The sequence below is a fragment of the Physeter macrocephalus genome, chromosome 19 (genome assembly GCF_002837175.3).
Source record: "Physeter macrocephalus isolate SW-GA chromosome 19, ASM283717v5, whole genome shotgun sequence".
Classification (NCBI taxonomy): Eukaryota; Metazoa; Chordata; class Mammalia; order Artiodactyla; family Physeteridae; genus Physeter; species Physeter macrocephalus.
In genome coordinates this window covers 44,684,992-44,705,529 of record NC_041232.1, presented here as the reverse complement: position 1 = coordinate 44,705,529, position 20,538 = coordinate 44,684,992, and the positions used below count along the sequence as shown (strand labels likewise).

At 39.0% G+C, this 20,538-nt stretch overlaps 1 protein-coding gene across 4 annotated transcripts in view; it reads left to right on the top strand.

Annotated features, from left to right (window-relative positions):
* TRAPPC8 (trafficking protein particle complex subunit 8) overlaps positions 1–5,831 on the top strand; it is a 90,503-nt gene extending 84,672 nt beyond the window's left edge. For 3 of the 4 annotated variants that reach the window (XM_007130539.4, XM_007130538.4, XM_007130540.4), the window contains exons 28-29: positions 3,721–3,810; positions 4,777–5,830. In XM_007130539.4, coding sequence (XP_007130601.2) covers positions 3,721–3,810; positions 4,777–5,011 — 325 coding nt within the window. In that variant the 3' untranslated portion in view covers positions 5,012–5,830. Of the gene's footprint in view, positions 1–3,720; positions 3,811–4,776 lie in introns of all 4 variants that reach the window. The other variant, XM_028479879.2, reaches the window with a different exon arrangement.
* Positions 5,832–20,538: the final 14,707 nt, after the last annotated feature.

Sequence of the window (20,538 nt, the reverse complement as noted above, 5' to 3'; positions counted from 1 at the left end):
TCTGCTCTTGAATATTCTTGTATATATCTCCTGGTGCATGTGTGTTTGCTCCCCTCTTTTTTTCCACATTTATCTAGGAATTTTTTCAAAGTAGTTGTACTAATTCGTATATTATCCCACTGGTGGTGTGTGGGAGTTCCCTCTGCTCATAGCCTTCACCAGCACTTTCTGTTGTCAGACTTTTAAAGATTTTAGCCATTTATGTTATTTTTAAATACTTTTGGTCTTAAATCTTTGTCTAGGTCTTAATTGCTCAGTACTCATTCTGTATGCCTTTGACTGACAGAGGCACACTGGGGTCACCTGGGGAAATTTAAGAAATACAGATGCTTTGGTCCTACTCCCAGAGATTCTGATTTGATTGGCTGAACGTTGGGGGCTGGACATCTAGATTACCTGAAGTTCTGCAGGTGATTCTAATACACAGCCAAAGCTGCGAAAAAATTTCTTGTTCTATGCCTAGTGAACCTGTCTTCCCACTCTTCCATAGACAGTTTTGATTCCATAATGTTTCATTTTAACCCACCGTTCTACTTTGTCCCTGTTTATCAAACCTGTCCTGCTTCACGTACTTCCTGAATATCTTAGATGCCATGGTGCTGCTTAGTGGTTGAAACCCTGGCTATACCTTAGAGGCTGAGATACGTAGGACTTCTCCATGTGCTTCTATTAGGGTAAAAAGCATCATAGACTCTAGGCAGTTCAGGGAAGTATGTGAAACAGGACAGGTTTGATCAAACTAAAAGGAGAGCAGTGGGCTAAAATAAAGCATCATAGAATTAAAACTGTGCATGGAAGTATGTAAAAGCAAGGCAGATTTGAGAAGGATAAGATATGGCAGTTTCTTCCAACTTTGGCTGCACATGAGAATCACCTGAAGAATTTTTGAAAATCCTGATACTTAGGCCAGTTAAATCACAATCTCTGGGAGTAGGACCTATGTGTCTATATATTTTAAATAAATCCTCAGATGATACCAGAGTGAATCTGTATCAGTTACTATTGCTAAATAATGCTTCGTAAGAACTCACTCCAGAAATCAGTCGTTTACAAGGCATTTATTCCCATGCTCATGGGTCTGCAGGCCAGTGACGATTTGGCTGAAGCTCTGCTTCAGACTGTAGGTTGGTTGGGTTCATGTTTGTGCCACATACATTTGGGGTCAGTCCAAATGGGCAGCAGGTAGCTGGGTTATGTTCTTCTCATGGCATATCTCTGGAGTACAAAAAGTGAGCCACATTGCAGTAGCACGTTTAAGGCTTCTGTTTGCATCAGAGTCATTAATATTCCATTGCCAAATAGCCTCTCCTTCACAATCAACAAGGATGATCCACTGTTGCACAGTGGGAGGTGAGGGGAATGAATAACTGCTAAACAATAATTACCATTATCACAGTAACCAGGGTTGAGAATCAGTGAAGTAGAGGGTCAAGTGATTGGGCATCCTTGTGAAACTGAAGATCAGAAGTGTAATTGAGTGAGAGAGCTGGAGATAGTGGTCAGAGAGTGGAGAATCTCAGTAGTATTTCAGAGGCAGTTATTTTAGGTGACTAAAACAAATTCACAGTATGGTCATGGAAGTTAGATGGCTGAGTTTTGAATAGTATTGGTGGTTATGGAGGTGACAGATCAAGGGTTTGAGAAGGAGTTGAATGAGTTGTCTACCTTGACAGTGAAGTTCTCCAAAAAGATGACAAAATTCAGGATTGAAAAGAAGAAAGCAAACTCATCGAGAAGCTTTTAATAAATGAAGCCAATAAGATGATATGGAAGAAAAATCTTGAGCAATGTTTCCTGTCTAGATGGTAGGCCTCTGCTTGACCGATGTACTAGATGAATTTGGGGTAGGGGTAAGGGGGTGAAGCAGATATTTCAAAAGACTCATCCTGTCCCCCTCCCCCAAAGAATCTCTGCTGTACTGAGTTACTGTCACTGGTTTTAGTTTGTCAGTATGGGGACAGAAAAAAAGAATAAAAACCTTGGAGTAGTTTATGACCAAAACAATGAGATGTTTTTATAGGAGAGGTAGGAGGAAGAACTCAAGAAGTGGTATTAACCATATTAATGAGACATTCTGGCTGGAGATACGGAAGATGTTGGAAGAAGAACAGCATGTGTTATTGAGAGGCCTGCAGAGGAAGCTGTGTACTCAGCCAAATTTCAGTTAAAGTAAGATGTAGACATATAAAGAGAGGAGATTGAGGATCTAGAGGAGTGTTGTTAATGTAATATAGAAATGTGGGAGGGATGGGACAGGGAGGAGGTTTGGTCATGGCAGTGGAACACAGGGCAGCAGAGGAATGAGGATATGAGAAACCACAGGTGACCAGAGATAACAAAGATATGAATCAAATAAATTGACAGGAATTTGTGAAGAATAGTAGAAAATTGGGAATGGGGGCTAGTGAGGCAGTAGCCCCCATTCCCACTTATTAACAGTATGATGCCTAAGGTTTGCTGGGGAGATGGGGTGCTATTCACTGAAGCAGTGAATGGAGGAAGAAGAGGAGTGAAGGTAATGATTTTGGGGCTAGGAAACATCCAGATGTTTTGATTTCTTCTTTTACTAGAAGCATTTAGATAAAGCATGGAGAATTTGAGGCCCAAATGGTAACAGAATAGCAAAGTTTCTGAGGTTTTGCTTTGGGTTACAAATTATGCAATTGGAATTTAACTTAATGGGGTGCTCTAGACTGGAAACCTATTCGGTAGTCTTTGCTGTCCTCTTTTCCTTGTTTCCTTGTTAGAAGTTTGTGGAGGAGGTAAGGGCATAGCACCAGTACAATCTAAGAATAAGTCTTTGAAATTATCTTAGTTTTTGTTTAGGGAAATCTGTTATTTGCAGTATGGTTCAGAAAGTATTTCTTAGTAAGAGGATATAAAATTTCTGAAAGCATAAAATATATTATCTGAGCAGAATTTTAAAGTTAATTTTGTGGGAGCTTATAGGATTACTTTTTTCTTTTTTACTGTCCCTTTGTTCTTTGTGTTAAGAGTAAACTATTTTCAATAATAGTATGTAACCATTTGTGCATAGATATGTTCATTTATTATGTTCTTGATTTTAAATCTGCACTAGTCCGTTCATTAGGTCCTCTTCTATCACTCCATGTCCTTTCTCCTATGCTTTAGTGATTTACTAATTATAAAGTGAGATCAGAAATTACGTTAGCAAATGTGTCTACTTGAAAGGGCTCTCCTCATAACTTGCTGTACAGAAATAATTCTCATATTCTCCTGAACGTGATGGCTTTTATGCAAATTTGATAGAAGAGCAAATGTCAGTTCTCAAAATTAAGTAATTTTCACGAAGCATAGAGAACAGGATTAGTTGTTGGCATTTTCATGATTTTTTTTTCTCCATTGATCTTTCTTAGTTGCGATTATTCTGTTTTGCATTTTGGGAAATAACCACCTAGAAACATTGTGGTTATTTTTTAAGATTAGCTTTAATAAATATAAATAAAATGGATTTGTGGATGTATATATTCTGGTATTTAGTATTCAGGCATTGTATTAATGTTTTACTTCTCGTGTATGCAAATAATTTGGCTTGAGTGATTTTAGAATTCAGTTTTTTTCCTTACTTGACTCTAATTGTTTTTGAGGAGCTTATGCTATTAGGTACTCTTAAGTTTTATTTTCAAGAAAGTGTTTTTTTGTTGTTGTTGTTGTTTTTTAATATCCCGCTAACCTTTTTTATTTATTTTTTTTCCACAGCCTTTGTTTAGTACCAGTGACCCTTTTACTTTCCAATTGTTCAAAGGCCGACGTCGATGTAATAGTTGATCTTAGGCATAAAACAACAAGGTAAAGATTTATTCAGGGCAAGTTTATTTTGTAGTTAAAGATTGATTTAAAAGCAATTTAATATTTTGAAATTATGCAAATAATTACCTAACATAGAGAAAGTTTACTCAGGCATGCCTTTATTTTTTTGTTTGGTATTAAGAAGTATTAGAAAAGACTTAATGAAGATTGTCTTAGAATTTCAATAGTGGCAAATGGAAAGCAATTTCCAAAAGCAGCAAATTACTTTGACCAGAGACAACAATTTTTATACAAGTTTGTTGGTGATAAAGAACTCTAAAATTGAAAATCAGCAAGTTCAGGATAGAAGTTTTTTTTGTCTTGTTTTCTGATTTATAAAATAATGCTTAACAACAACAACAACAAAAATGCTGGTCCATACTGGCACTCCAAGAGCTAGATGCTTTTCAGAATTCAGAAATTTTGGGGTTTTTAGAAAAGCAGTGTGAAGCGTACGTATACTGATTATTATTGTATAACACTCCAAACAGGATCTGGGTTTGCTCTGTGAAATCCAAACATTTTGTGTATGATTATGTGTATCATAAATTAATTTGCTAATGCCTTATTGGTAGACCCTTGGTTGCTTTCCATTTTTCAGTATTATAAACAATTTCAATATTATAAGCATTCTTATATGCACATTTATTTTTATGTATGGATAACCAAGTGGTTAAAAGCTCAGGTTTGAAATCAGGTTCCATTATTTACTAGCTGCTGTCGCGAGTGTTAAGTGAGATAATTCATTCTCAGCATTGTGCCTGGAACATAGTAAGTGTTAATAAATTTTAGCTATTATAGAAATTGTAATATTAGCTATTGCCTTTATTGTTATTAATACAGTTGGTGTCATAAAATAATTTCTAGAAATAGAATTGCTAGATGAAAGGGATGTGTTATTGGGACTTTGGGAAAAAATTTATGAAGAAAATAATTCTCCAACTTACTACTTGCCTCCTCCCTTAGCCCAGAAGCATTGGAAATCCATGGATCATTTACATGGCTTGGACAAACACAGTATAAACTTCATCTTAAAAGCCAGGAGCTTCACAGTTTGCAGCTGAAAGCATGCTTTGTCCATACAGGTGTTTATAACCTTGGAACTCCTAGGGTATTTGCCAAGTTATCAGACCAAGTTACAGTGTTTGAAACAAGTCAGCAGAGCTCCATGCCTGCCCTGATCATCATCAATAATGTGTGACAACTTACAAATTTGTACTGAAATCCACAGGAATCAGTTTTATTTTACTGAATGGTTTTTACAGCAGTATTTGAAATACCTAACTTGTTCGGGAGGTTGGTGTTAGATCACTATAAAATACTTTTGATTTGTCAATTTGTTGATGATGCAAAGCACGTTGGACTGAGAGTACTTAAATTCTTTTTTCGTATTTCTTTAATCCCTGGTAATAATTTACATGCTCATAATACAGAATTTCAGCATATCCATGCACCTTATTAAGCCCCACTTAAAACCAGTGTCTAAGTCTACTGTTACAACTTATCAATGGTATATGAACATTTGGAGATGATTTTGAGGAAGAAAAGGCCTTGTTGGCAATATTCCTGTTAAGCCATTAGTCTATAAATTCCAGCTTTACTGTGAAGTTCTGTAGAGTGTTAAATACAGATTTTCCTGTCTTGCTTCACACAGTTCTCTAAAATCAGTTTTGAACGTTGCTTATAGGGTCTTCATACTTCAGTATCTGGTTGTTCCTATGGCTTATACATAACTTTGTAAAAAGAAAAACTTTTTTTTTCTGATGCTTTGATTATAGTTTTGGAAAGAGTTTGACTTTTCCCCCCACTCATTCATCTCAGCATAGAGTGCACTATTTCACAATATGAGATTTTTGTCATTTAAATTATCATATTCTTTATTATGTAACTTTAACAATTGAGATGATCTGTTTAAAATATAAATCTACTCAAGTTAATTAAAAATAAGCTTTTCAAAAATGTATTATATTTATAACAAATGTACTGTAAATAGAATAAAGACATGCTATTCACTGTATAGATTTATTAGATGCCTTTTTAAAAAAATTCTGAGAACTTAATATATTATTGAAAATGAATGTCAGCTGAGACTTCCCTGGTGGTCCAGTGGCTGGGGCTCCGTGCTCCCAGCGCAGGGGGCCTAGGTTCGATCCCAGGTCAGGAAGCTGAATCTCACGTGCGACAACTAGGAGTTCACCTGCCGCAACTAAAGTTCCCGCATGCCGCAACTAGAAGGTCCCGCATGCCACAGCTGGGGATCCCACACACTGCAGCTAAGGGTCCTGCACGCCACAACTAGGACCCAGTGCAGTCGAATAAATAGATGGGTAGATGGATATTTTTTAAAAAAGGAATGCCAACCATATTATTATAGCAGGTGCCAGATCAATTTCCTGAGAAAGCGTTATCTTTGTTTCCAAAAGTGAAGGACAATCTTTGTTCCTGTAGTCCCTTGGTGGCTGTGTTATACATGAACAAATGAATTTGTCTTTAAATGTTTCGTGTCTGATACGCAGTTACAATTTTGGATAACCTTTTTATATCCTGGAAGAAAGGAAGATCAATGCGTATTGACCCTACTGTAAATAACCACATTGCAGACTCTTAATGCTGGTTATGGTAGACTAGGTATTTTAGCCCTCCTGCTGGAGAAAAGTAAAAAGTCAGAACAAAATAGAAGAAAATGTTTTACTAAAAACAAAGTGTTATCAATATAGTCCATTATTAGAGGACCAAAATCCAGTAGAAGAAAGTCTAGAGAGATGATATTTGGGCCTACTTTGCCTTGGGAGGTTTGTCTACTTAGGAAGAAGCAGCTGAGAGGCAGAGCATATGTTTGACTTATTTTGACACGAGAAGTATAGGTTAGGAGAAATAATTGAAGCTGAAGCAAAGAGAAGAAAAGGATGGAAAATAGGCCAAAAAAAGGTAAGAAACCTGGATTCAGTGAGAAAGTCTTACATATTTATTTGGAATCCTAGAAAGGGGAGAGGATAGGGCAGAAGCAGTATAGAATCTGAGAATTTTCCAAGATGGACAACAAGTTACAGATTCAAGTAGTTCAGTAAATTCCAAACAACATAAATGTAAAGGAACCTATATACAGATGCATCATAGCGGAACTGCTAGAAATCAAAGACAAAGGGAGAAACAGTCTTGAGTACAGAAGGCAAAACTTAACTTGAGTGGTAGCAGTAATTCAACTGATAGCAGACTTCTCAACAAAAATAATGGAAGCCAGAAGATAGTTTCTTTCAACCCTTTGAAGATACCCCACTAACTGCTAAGCCCAAATTCTAAATGGCAAGGATACCTTTCAAGAATGAAAGTGAAACAAAGACATTTTCAGACAAAACCAGAGAGTTTACTTCAGGTGACTATAGGATAATCTGCCTAAATCTAAATCTTCCCACTCATTCTCCAAATAAGTATACAAATCAACAAGAGCAAGTGAAACCACACCTAGCTCGTGTGTTTAGCATAACTAGACAAAGTATTAACTTCAAATTATCTGCACATGGAAAATTTAGCCTTAAATTCCAGGTGGCTAGCTCAAGCATCTATGTCAAGCCTTTGTACAAAGTGGATGCAGGTGGGGAAGACCGGAATCCGGAAAGACCCTATGGAAAGGAAATAAGAGAACAGGGCTTAAGGGTGAGCTGAAATCACTCTAAACAAAGAAAGTCATCCTGGCTGTAAAAGTACAAGACATCTGGTAGATCAGAGCCCTGGTGACAGGCAAGGCACTTGAGGCTTTGCAGTGGCGTCTTGTAGGAGCAGAAGGGAACAGGGTCCATTTATCACACAGCTAAGGAAATGCCTTCTAATAGGAATTACAAGTCGGTTACTTAGAGTGTTGAGTATTTTGAGGCTTGTGCACCCCGAATCAAGTGAAATTGTTCCATTAAAGCTTCATACCCTTAGGCCTGAGTTCCAGAAGACTCCGTTAAAATGCAACTGCCTGTAGGTACCCTAATAACTCACCCTCATTGACCTTTAAAATGTTAAGATTTGTCAGGCAGCCTGTAAGAGTGAGGCAAGACTTGGAATGGGACGCACAACAGTGTCTAGAAGGGAGGTGAGGGGAGCTGGTGGGAGGAGCAGGAAATGGGGAGAAGGGAAGGAGGAAGGGATAGGATGCTGAAGGAAAACTTGGCCTGTTTCATAATCTTGCTTAGGGTCAACCCTATTTGGTAGTATTCTATTGTTCCTCGGGATTATCGGGCTGTAGTTTTTCCCTCGGGAGAAAAGTTTGCATGTCATGTGTTGTCTGTCCCCGCACCCTGTGGTTTTTTTTTTTTCTAATTTATTTATTTTTGGCTGCGTTGGGTCTTCGTTGCTGCACGCGGGCTTTCTGTTGCGGCGAGCAGGGCTACTCTTCGTTGCGGTGAGCGGGCTTCTCATTGCGGTGGCTTCTCTTGTTGGGGAGCACGGGCTCTAGAGCACAGGCTCAGTAGTTGGGGAGCACGGGCTTAGTTGCTCCGTGGCATGTGGGATCTTCCCGGACCAGGGCTCAAACCTGTGTCCCCTGCATAGGCAACAGCTTCTTAACCCCTGCGCCACTAGGGAAGTCCCACTCCCTGTGTTTTTGTTTTGATTTTTAAGCTGTGATAGATGTCAGCTTTCCTAAAACTTGGAACAGTTTTCAGTTTCTCACCTACTTGAGTAGTTATGCTGTACTTGGTGGCAGGAAAGGACGCGTCTGGTAACGGGATGTTTGTGAGAAGGCAAAAACGAGTGTTCTTTTTCACATGTGAACGAATGGTATGTCTTAGTTGAATTAACATTCCACCAGGATGTAGTATATAAAACAACGTGAACTCTTTTGAAGACTATTAGTAATCTGTTGCTTAGAAAGTCTGCTCTAAAAATAACTTTTTGCACTAGAGAAGAGGCATTTGGCCGCAAGAGGGAACAATAGGGAATTTTAATGCAGAGCACAGAGGAAGGGGAGGAGAGTGCTTGGAAGCGAGGCTCCTGTCCTTGAAGGAGAAGGGCTGTGGGCGAGAGGGCTGCGGGAGCCGGAGCCCTGTTCCACCTGCGGCTCCAAGGTCTGTTCCATTCTGCATCCCAGCACCCCTCCAGGGGGAACTGCATGAAAGTGAGGCGAGATCAATAAACCCCATTTTCCAGGTTCAAAAAGACTGAGGATTCTGGGCGCAGGGCAACTCTTGTTGAGAGCAGGGGTTGCCAGTCTACGCCTGCCACGTCTCACGTGGGCATCTCTTCTGCTCCTCCACGCCTTCCGCACCATGTTTGCCGCACCGTGTTTGCCGGCGTGTAGGGCAAGGTGGAGAGGAAGGTCACACTTGGGGGCACGTATTTCTTTCCTGGAAGTTTAGGGCCATGGTTTGCAAAAAATGTTCAGCAAAGAGAGCAAATTTGAGAGTGAGAGGGAGGTGTAGTCACTGCTGAGGTGACACCGTACACCTCAGATGGGACTGGAACCCACCATCTTCCAACTGAATCCACACAACTTGTCTGAGGACTTAATGAAGCTCGGGTTCTTTATGTCTCAGCGCAGAAGGAATTCAGCAAGCAGCAGAGTGATATGCAAGAAGTAAACTTATTGAGAGATACACATTCCATAGGCAGAATGCGGCCCCTCTCAGAAGGCAAGAGCAACCCCAGAATATGGGGTGGATAGTTTTTATGGGCTAGGTAATTTCATAGGCTGACAAGTGGGAGGATTATTCCAACTATTTCGGGGAGGGGAAGGGGATTTCCAGGAATAGGGCCACTGCCCATTTTTTGGCCTTTTATGGTCAGCCTGGGAACTGCCCTGGTGCCTGTGGGTGTGTCATTTAGCATATGCTAATGTATTATAGTGAGTGCATAATGAGGCTCAAGGTCCAGTGGAGGTTGACTCTTCCACCATCTTGGGCCTAATCAGTTCTAACAGGTTTTTGTCTATCCAGTTTTTCTCAAGGGCTGTGTATTGTGCCCTGCTCCCTTCCCTCTTGTCTCAGAAGCATGTTCACAACACGCAGGAGGGCCAGTTATTAATGTTCAGGACTTTTGTGAACCGACTGTTAAACACAGACGCTACTGAAAAATCAAATTATATAAACTTACAGCTAAATACGGTGTATTCAAAATGCAGGTAAAACTGAAAATTCCTCACTTGCTAAATATTTCACTGTTACTTATACTGTTGTTTGTGTCTATTGTGTGTGTGGAGGGGTGCAGGGGTGAATACTACCTAATGGGGAGCCCCTGCGCATCTCCTCCCAACTCTGCGTTCAATCCCATCTCTTCCCAACTCCATGTTATCGGGCTCTGGGAGCTTGAAATTGGCCAGAGTGGGAACTTTGGCCTCTGGAAAATCAAATGCTGAACATCCGGGCTTGCTGTATTGATTTTTGCTGTTTACTCTCAAACTAAGAAAGTCATGCAGAAAATGTTAATTCAGGTTAAACTTTAAAGCGTTGCCTGCCTGTAGCTGTCACATTATGAATAGCACAAATAATTGAGAAGATATTCCTCTGGTGTCCAAAAACTGTTACCCAGGTCAGCAAAGTGGCTCATGTCATTGGTGAACAGGAGCAGATGTGCCTTCTCACTTTCCTCTTCCTCCTTAGCATAAAGAAAAATATCAACCAGCATCATACTGGAATTATTCTCATTTGTGAATCGGAGCCCAGGTTGGTTGTCCAAGAGCTCGGCAAAACTCAACAAAAGTCCTTTGTGAGAATCAGTAGGCTATATGGAATTTGCAGTAAAGAGTATTGCATATTTTATTTTGTTTGTAAATTATGTGCTACAAAGACTTTATATCAGTTCAGTTTTTTTCCTGGAGAGGATTTGATAAACATTTATCAGCACACCTCAGGGGATGAGCATAGACCATGAGAAAGTTAGTGTCCTGACATCCACGTTGCTCTTAGCCGAGAGGTAAGGTGTCCTGCTGAATCTTCCAGCCATTAGGACCCCATAAAGCAGTGGTTCTCTAAATGTATGGGCATGATCATTGGGGTAGCTACCAGAAATGCAATTCCAGAGGCTATCTCCCCAGCAATTTGGTCTACCTGCCTCGATCAGTTTTGTTGGTCTGGTTTGAGCGTGGAATCTTATTTTTGTTGTTGGGTTTTGTTTCGTTTGTTGTTTTTAAATCGTGGGGTTTTTAACAAGCCCTGACTCTGAAGAGGAGACCTGGACACCACACTTTGGGAAACGTTGCCCCGGGGAGCCTGAGAAACACTGTGTCCAGCAGCAGACTTTTATAAAGTTTGTTTCTGTCAAGTTTCCAGGCACATCATGGAAACGTTACTAGTCTTTAAAAGTTCTGGGTGGCTGGGCCAGTGTTTTGAACATATGCCCCTAAGACATGGCAAATTGCTCAAAGATTAATTTTCTGCTTAAGGACAGTTGAAATAAAAATTGGTTTTACAATAACTCATTTGCTCAATTAGTTAAACACTAAAGGCTGGGATTGACATTCAATCCCAGCTTGCCAGTTTTATTTCTTGGCCATTGATCATAACTGCAAACACTTACTAGCTTTTGGTGTTGTCCATTTTGCCATTCACAATGGTTAGGCTCTTTTGGACAGGTATTTGTAGTCTCTACTAGGTACAGGCAGATGAGAGCTGTAGGTAGGATAATTGCTGAAGTTTTCACCCAAAATGAGGCATTCTGAGAGTGAAAGGGGGCACTTTAACAATTGCGGTGTGTTCCAGACACGCTGGAGTGTGAGTTCATACTGGCCTCAGCTCTCCTCTCAGGCTCTCTGCTGGCTGGTTGGTATGTTACAATGAATTCTGCTACACATACAAAACACTGCATATTCACGAAAGTCGTATGGCTTATCCTTAGATGCTTGGGGGAGTCCTAGTTCCCTGTTTTTTTGGCAGAAATGTTCACTCAATTCAGATGTGATGATGAGTGGCAAGATTCAGCTAACCTTCAGATTAGAATCCGGTGGCAGAATCCTCTGGTTACCTAGTGCCTGGAACCAGGACTGAATTTTAGCCCTGGGCTAAGAATGCCACTGCAGTGAGTACAGGCTACTGGCCTAACTAGACTCCTAAACCCTTTTCATTCAAGTGTGAAAGAGCTTGTACAATATTTTTAGCCAATACACGTATCTTGAACACTTACATGTCCTTTATGTTGATTTGCAAACTTGTTAGTGCTAATATTTGCTGAGATAGCTCATATTTGAAAGGCTTTTGGTAACCCCTTCTGGATTATGGACTGACCAGAGTTTTTCAAAGGCTAAATAACCACTCCTGGGTTAGGTACTTAAAATGTTTTTTAACTACTCCTAGGTGATTTAAACTAACTTACCTTACATATATATCACACTGTTTTTGATGAAATATTTTAAAGTAAATTATACTCAATATAACATTTAATTCCTAAGGCACAATGTTCCAAGACAGAATTTCCTCTTATATCAAGAAGAAGTGTAGTAATAATGACTTGAATCTTAAATTTAAGCACAATATTATAAAACAGTATTTCCCTATTTCACTGAATAGGATGTTAATAGGTATTAGGTGAAAAAGGAGTTCACTGATTAAACAAATTAGGGAAATATGGAATTCAATGAAATTAAAGAGGTTTCTTTATTGCTCATGTGCATTCATGGGGGGTTTCCCAAACATATTGCTAGGGACCAGCCAGCTCTTCCCAAACAAAGCATTTTTTATAACTGGTGACATGCTTTCATAACTGGTGACATGCTTGGGTAAACTTTTTCTGCAAAGTGGCAGATAGTAGTTTAGGCCTTACGGGTCATACAGTCTCTGTTGAAGGTACTTAACTCTTCCAGCTGTAGCACAAAAGCTGCCAAACACAATATGTGGGTGTGGCTATTTTTGTAAATACCTATTTCTGTAAATAAAGTTATGTTAGCTTTAGCACTGAATGACATTGTCAGCATATCTTGGAAACCTGGATAAGACTAGACAATAGAGGAGAAAGGAGAGAGGACCGATTTTAGGGAGAAGGGATGCCTCATTCCTTTCTAAGGCAGGTTTCTTCATAAAACCTAGCAAGTGATTCTTGAAACCAACTGTATCCACTAGAGGGCACCAGAAGTGCAATTTTGCATCAGTGCCATCCTTACTATTTACCTGTAAAATATTGCAATTAGCATTTTATGAGGTAACAGTGGGGTTGGGTTTCACATTAAACATTTTTTTCTTCTGCTACAGAGAATTAGAATCAGGCAAGTTAATGATAATCTACCAACCTAAAGTTACGATATTAACTCAGGAAATACCTCATAATTAAAACCGTTGCTGCTGGGCTTCCCTGGTGGCGCAGTGGTTAAGAATCTGCCTGCCAGATGTAGAGAATGGACTTGAGGACACGGGGAGGGGGAAGGGTAAGCTGGGAAGAAGTGAGAGAGTGGCATGGACTTATATATACTACCAAATGTAAAATACATAGCTAGTGGGAAGCGGCCACATAGCACAGGGAAATCAGCTTGGTGCTTTGTAACCACCTAAAGTGGTGGGATAGGGAGTGTGGGAGGGAGGGAGATGCAAGAGGGAAGAGATATGGTAACATATGTTTATGTATAACTGTTTCACTTTGTTATAAAGCAGAAACTAACACACTATTGTAAAACTATTATACTCCAATAAAGATATTTTTAAAAAAAGAAACGAAATTGAGTTATTTGTGGTGAGGTGGATGGCCCTAACATCTGTCATACAAGTGAAATAAGTCAGAAAGGGAAAAACAAATACTGTATGCTAACACATATATATGGAATCTAAAATAAAAAGTCATGAAGAGCCTAGGGACAAGACGAGAATAAAGACTCAGACCTACTAGAGAGTGGACTTAAGGATACGGGGAAGGGTAAGGGTAAGCTCGGATAAAGTGAGAGAGTGGCATGGACATATATACACTACCAAACATAAAATAGCTAGTGGGAAGCAGCCACATAGAATAGAAAAAAAAAAAAAAAAATCCGCCTGCCAATGCAGGAAACAGGTTCGAGACCTGGTCCAGGAAGATCCCACATGCCGCGGAGCAACTAAGCCTGCGTGCCACAACTACTGAAGCCCGTGCGCCTAGAGCCCATGCTCTGCAACAAAAGAAGCCACAGCAATAAGCCCGCGCACCACAACAAAGAGTAGCCCCCGCTCGCCACAACTAGAGAAAAGCTCGCATGCAGCAACGAAGACCCAATGCAGCCAAAAATAAATAAATAAATAAATAAATTAATTTTTTTAAAAAAAACTGTTGCTGACTTTTCAGTAGTCTTTACTTCATCCAGAGAATCAAGATAGATGGATTATCCTGAAACTTAAATCTTTTCAGACATTGTAAAGTTTTATTGATCAGAAAGTCATTTAATTTGTCATAGTGAAATCTAAAATGGAGGCTAAAATGGAACATTGTTAAATCAATGAAAATTCTGATAAAATATGTGGGTAAGAATTCTTCCATCCCTGCTTGGTGGCTATGGACACACCTCTTAACCTTTTTCTTTCCTTATATCACAGGATTCTTTTACAGTCTATGGTGAGATAATGGGTTTTAAAGTTCCGAGAACGTGGTTGCTGTCCAGTGCATGCTGGCTAAATCGTGTTGGTGAGCTACCAATGTACCTGGAGAATTCCTCCCAGCAGGATATGAAGTTATAGGGCAAGATGACTCAAACCAGAAGAACGCCCACGCATTGTGGAGAACAGGAAAACTTAGCTTAATTCAGTCATTTGGGCAGTTTTTTAAAGTATCCCACAGTTACCCAAAAGTCACAATCTGGGGCTGTTAAGAAGAAATTGGCTTGCATAATCTTTCAAATTTTGTAACAGAAGTTACAATATTATAAACTGAAGCATTGATTTCAAAATCAATACCAAGATGGAGATGTCAAGTGTAATACTTAAGTATTTTAGATATTTAAAGGGAGGTTGTAATATTTTCTGAGCAAAAAAGTAAGGGGCTATGATTCAGGGCATATGAATTTACTTGTGGATAATGGACCATAATCTCTGCAGACAAGACTGCCTTGGAAGATCTAGTACCAATGGCTCCTAAGCCTACGTGGGTTTGAATCCACAGCTTTGCTCCTTACCAAATGCAAGACCTTGGGAAAGTAAAGGTAACTTAACTACCTTAGTTTTCTCATCCGTATAGTGTGACAACAATAGTTCCCATATGACTAGGTCATTGTGGTGATCAAATGACTAAATTCCATGAATTTCTTAGTTCAGTGACTGACTGGTAATGAACACTCAATCTGTTATTTTTAAACGTGATTTACTTAAATCCCATTTAAGAATGCTCTTTGTAAGCTCCTCTAATAGATGCCATTTCAAATGGCTGTATGAACCATAAACCCATAATTCTATCTATAGCAACCACCACACTATTTTAAGTTTCCAATTTTGTTCAAGATTATAGGCTTTATTTTGATTGCAGGCTTAGGCCTCTTGCACATCAACTATGAGATTTGCTCCCTTCATATCATCCCTTAATACTTAGAACGGTGCGGGACACATGCTAGAAATTCTTGTTGAGTTGAATATAAGAATTGATTAAATTACCTTTTGTCTATTACAAATGCAATGAATCTTGTGATTTGCAGTGCCCACGGGCAACAGCTCTTCAATGACTTTAACATATGTGTAATGCTTTATAAATGAGAAATATTCATAATCCTGGCATTTAGTTTGATAGAAATGAGCTTTTAAAACTGAATTTACATACTTGCATTCATATTAATTCATTTTTCTGTTAAAAGAATGGAAGAAAACAGCAAGAATAACTGAGTCTTTTATTCATGACAAGAAGTTTAAGGGTTTTAGGGAAGTGGAAACATTGGGTTTGCTTCTGTATTGTGCCTTTTTGCTAACATTTTCACTAAAAGTGATTTCAAGTATAGAAGTTCTAATGGGTCATTCGTTCAACAGTTATTAATAGGGTTTTGCCTTGGCACTGGTTCTAGGTGCTAGAAAGACGATCCTGGGCATTGGCTGCAGTAATAGCTAATGTTAATTTAAAGATACGAATTTGAGGTGGGGGGGAATTCCCTGGAGTCCAGTGGTTAGAGTTCCACGCTTCCACTGCAGGGAGCCTGGGTTCAAACCCTGGTCGGGGAACTAAGATCCTGCATGCTGCACGGCGGGACCAAAAAAAAAAAAAAAGTATTAATTTTTAACTTAAGTGCGGCACCCTTCAGACAACAACTATATGAATAGTACATTTGTGAAGAATCAGAATTTCATATTTGAAAGTTACAGGAAAGTGTTTTGCTATGTGAATTTACTAGACCAAGCAATGAAATCTTTTGATTACATTTTTCAAGCTACTACCTTTAAATTTTTTGTTCACTTTATTTACATACTGTAAATTCATTCCTTTCGGTATACACTTCTGAGTTTTGACAAACACATATAATCGTGACTACCATCATGATTCAGAGACAGAAGAGTTCATCACCCCCAAAATTCCCTTGTGCCACCCCTTTAGTTTAGTTTCCTAGGGCTGCTGTAATAAAGGACCACAGGGCTTCCCTGGTGGCTCAGTGGTTGAGAGTCCGCCTGCCGATGCAGGGGACACGGGGTCGTGCCCTGGTCCGGGAGGATCCCACATGCCGCAGAGCGGCTGGGCCCATGAGCCATGGCCTCTGGGCCTGCGCGTCCGGAGCCTGTGCTCTGCAAAAAAAAAAAAAAAAAAAAAAAAAAAGAACCACAAATTGGCTGAATCACACAATAGAAAGTAATTTTCATATTGTTTTGGAGGCCAGAAGTCCAAGATCAAGGTTTTGGCAGAGTTGGTTCCTTCTGAGAGCTGTGAGAATCTGTTCTATGCCTCTCCCCTCCCTTCAGATAGTTTGCTGGCAATCTTTGGTTTTCTTTGCTGTGTAGAATCATCATCCTATCTCTGCCTTTATCTTCTCATGGGTTCTCTCTGTGTGCATGTCCATGTCCCAATTTCTCATTTTTATAAGGACACCAGTCATTTCAAATGAAGGGCCCACCCTACTCCAGTATGACTTCATCTTAGCTAATTACATCTGCAGTGACCCCATTTCCAAATAAGGTCACATTTTGAGGTACTGGGGAGTTACGACTTCATATGAACTGGGGTGAGGGGGACACAATTCAACTCATAACAGTAGCCAACCATCATCCCTGGCAGCCACTGACCTGGTTTAAGGTCCATAATTGTTCCTTTTTCAGAAAGTCATATAAGTAGCATTATACAGTATAGACTCTTGTCTCTGGCTTCTTTCACTTAGTATACTGCATTTGAGATTCATACACATTGTTGAATTAATACCAGTTTTTGGAGGTCACAGATAAGCTTGCTATTAATAGTCACATTCGTGGTTTTATGTGAACATAGTTTTGATTTTTTTTTTTTTTAGTGAATTCCTAGCACTGGGAGTACTGTGTCACATACTGTTCAGGTAGTGTATGTTTAACGATCAGAAACTCCCAAATTGTTTTCCGAAGTGGCTCTACCAGTTGGCATTCTCACCAGCAATGAATGAGAGTTCTTGTTGCTCTGCATTCTTGCCAGCAATTAATATTGTCAGTTTATTTATGTATTTTTAAATTTTAGCCATTCTAATAGGTATGGTAATTCTTAGCTTTTTTAGCTTTTTTTTTTTTTTTTTTTTTTGGCTGTGTTGTGTGGCTTGCGGGGATCTTAGTTCCCTGACCAGGGATCAAACCCGCGCCCCCTGCAGTGGAAGCGCAGAGTCTTAACCACTGGACTGCCAGGGTTAGTGGTTTTAGTTAGCATTTCTTCGTGGTTTTAATTAACATTTCTCTAATAGTCATCACTTAAAAAAATTGTTGTTAATATGATGGGTACCTACTGTTTATACTGTAATAGTTATGCTGTATAAATCCTCTCATCTCTTGATATTTGAGGACTTTCTTTGTATGTTTTTGCTTATAAAGAAAATCATTTTGTGTTCATTAGAGGTTTAAACCTTGTAATATATCAAGGAGCATGTGACTTAATTCTGCCATCATGCCTTTACTCTTAGCCTCAGTTTGATGCTGCTTTCTTATTTCTTGGTTTCTTGCATTGAAATATAGTATTTTACCTTAAAACAAGTAAAAAATCCAACAATTTTATTTTGTCAAGAAAAAATATGGTTTCCCGAAGCATCACGAGTGTTACTACCTATTAAAAAAAACTAGGTTACAATATACTTTCTAAAATTTGAATGGTTTATGACTTCTAAGCCCATAGGAGTTGGTTGTGGCTACTATTTAAATACAGATTTTGAAAACTGCGTGTTTAGATTATATTTATGGAAGGTTATAGAAGAACCAAGTCATGGTGGTTGCCTCTAGACTGGAAAGTTGATAACAGTGGGACAGGAGTGGGAGGGAAACTTGCTTTCCACTCCATATTCTTTGTCGCCATTTATATTTCAAACTAGGCAAATATCTTTATTTTAAAAATTGAAATAACGAAAAACAACTTAAAAGCTAATTTCCAACTTTTAATTAAGCAGCTGTGAGTAGGGAATCATGAATTTACATATTTAGCAACAAAAAAGTTAACTTTTTAGGTTTCCTCAGGAATTTGTCCTTGGTATGAGTGTAATGATAGAATTTAGAATTATCTCCTGAAGGAATGCGTAGTATCAATATTTACCAGTTGTTGCTGTTAATTGCTGTAGTTTTCACATTAACTAGATTCATCATAACCTAGTTTTTTTGCCTCTAACTGATGTTTTTGAATCAATTCCCCTTGTTGACGAGGGAGTGGCATGTTCTCACAGAGATTCTCAAGAAGTACGTTACATCACTCATGGGCAAAACATGTCCCATTTCCTCACACAATGCTCAGTTGTTTCACTCTCTGAATTACCAATAACCCAAACTCTATGTGTAACAGAAGCTCGAAGGTTTGTGGCATTGGAGGGTTGTTATCTTGAAGCCAGCCCTATAGCAAGTGAAAACTGAAAACCAGACATCTAGGTAGAAGTCTTTTGATGACCCTTATCCTTGGGCATCATTTCCCACTGACCTACTTTCACACAGCTTCCATCTCATCATCTGGCTCCCAAACCTGTCTCCCTTTTGCACTGCCTCCTGAAATGCAGTCTTCCTGTCTTGTGTAGCTGTTACCTGGCAAGATCAGGACTTCATATGATGCAGCAGAAAACAATTCTATTCTTTTCCCTCCCTCTCCCTGCCCCCAACACATGCACCCAAACCCACCCAGACACATTGAATGAAATGTTGGTAACTCTTTCAGTCAATGTGCTCCTGTCTCTTTAAATCTTAAGAACAGCCTCGATTTCAATACTTAAATTTTCTAAGCACTTTAACAACCAGCATTCTGAATGTCATAATGTTAAAGCTCTAACTTTCTGCTGGGAAACCTTAAATTAGGGAGGAGGGTGGCCAAATCTCCCTTCTTCTATCATGGGCACTACCTCTTCTGTCTCAGTATACCTGGCTGCCTTGGAACCTCCCAGAATTTGTCCTCCCTCCCTGGTGCTGTGGGAATCTGGCATTGACGTCCTGTGGGCACTCTGGTCTTGGTAGCTGTATAAAACTCATTCTCAACGTCTTGTCCTTGTGATCTTGTTACAGAGGGGTTTGGTTCATTGTGTTTGTTTTTGTATCTGATGGGTGTATCAGTATCTTTGGTTGCATATTCTGTCTGCTCTGTGTCAACATTATTCTGATAATTTTTCTTGTCCTTCCTTTTTCCTTGTAGTATTTTTTATATATTTTCTAGTCCGATTTCTAAACCTATCTTTAAAAGAAATGAGTTCCTCGACCTATTGTTCCCATTTGCAAGAGGCCCATGGAGAGAGGGTTGTGTATGTTTGATATTGTTGTGTCCCAGTAATTTCCTTATGATTGAGGGTTTTATATATAGATAGATAGATAATTTTATTATATATATATTTATATAGATAGAGATAGATAGATAGATAATTTTAGCCTTTGCTATTTTTTAGCCAACTAGGATTAACCGCTGTAGAAGTTGTTGCAGAGTTGCACTCTGCCTCACTGCAAGATTTTTCTTAGAAAAATGGCCGGTCAGTGTAATTTCTAGTTCAGCCCTGCCTTCTCTGCTTTTCTTCAGATTCAAACTCAGACAGGAGAGACTGTCATCTTGACTTTTATGTTAGAACACCCTTCTGGTTTTCCTCAGACAAATCTGATGCTCCGTTTGTGTCTCCTTTTTAAGCTCGTTTTCCTTTCTTCAGCCACTTCCACAGGCCTAATTATTTTCTTAAAGAGTGAGCTGGTTTGGGCACAGAGTGAGGTTTCCATTAAAAGGGGGGCTTGATTCTACCTATTTTTTATGTCCATACTTCCCTGGGATTTGGGGTTAATAAGCATAGAAAATCATAGGGAAAGTGACCTTTCTCCTGAATTTTCAGGGTGCGTAATTAAGCATTTAAAAATTAACAGTGCTCAAGGACTAGATGAATTAATAAGAAAGACAACAGAGAAATAGCTGTATAATAGAAAAACATTCCAGAGAAATGAGATAAAATGAATTTTTAAAATATTCTTATATAATAAATGCTATTCTTTAGAAAGTTATTATTTTGTTATGAAAAACAGAATTGTAGACTCAAGGAAAGTTAATTAAAATCTAGGAAATGTCTGTTAGTCTAAAATGAATTGCAGTTTGGGGAGATTCAAAACTCCTTGTTAAGGATCCTAGATCACCCATGACATGCATGCCACGTGTCCCTATAATTGATGAATCTTGTCATTTAATTGAGGTACAACTATTCACTTAGTCAAAGCTAACTGAATTTTT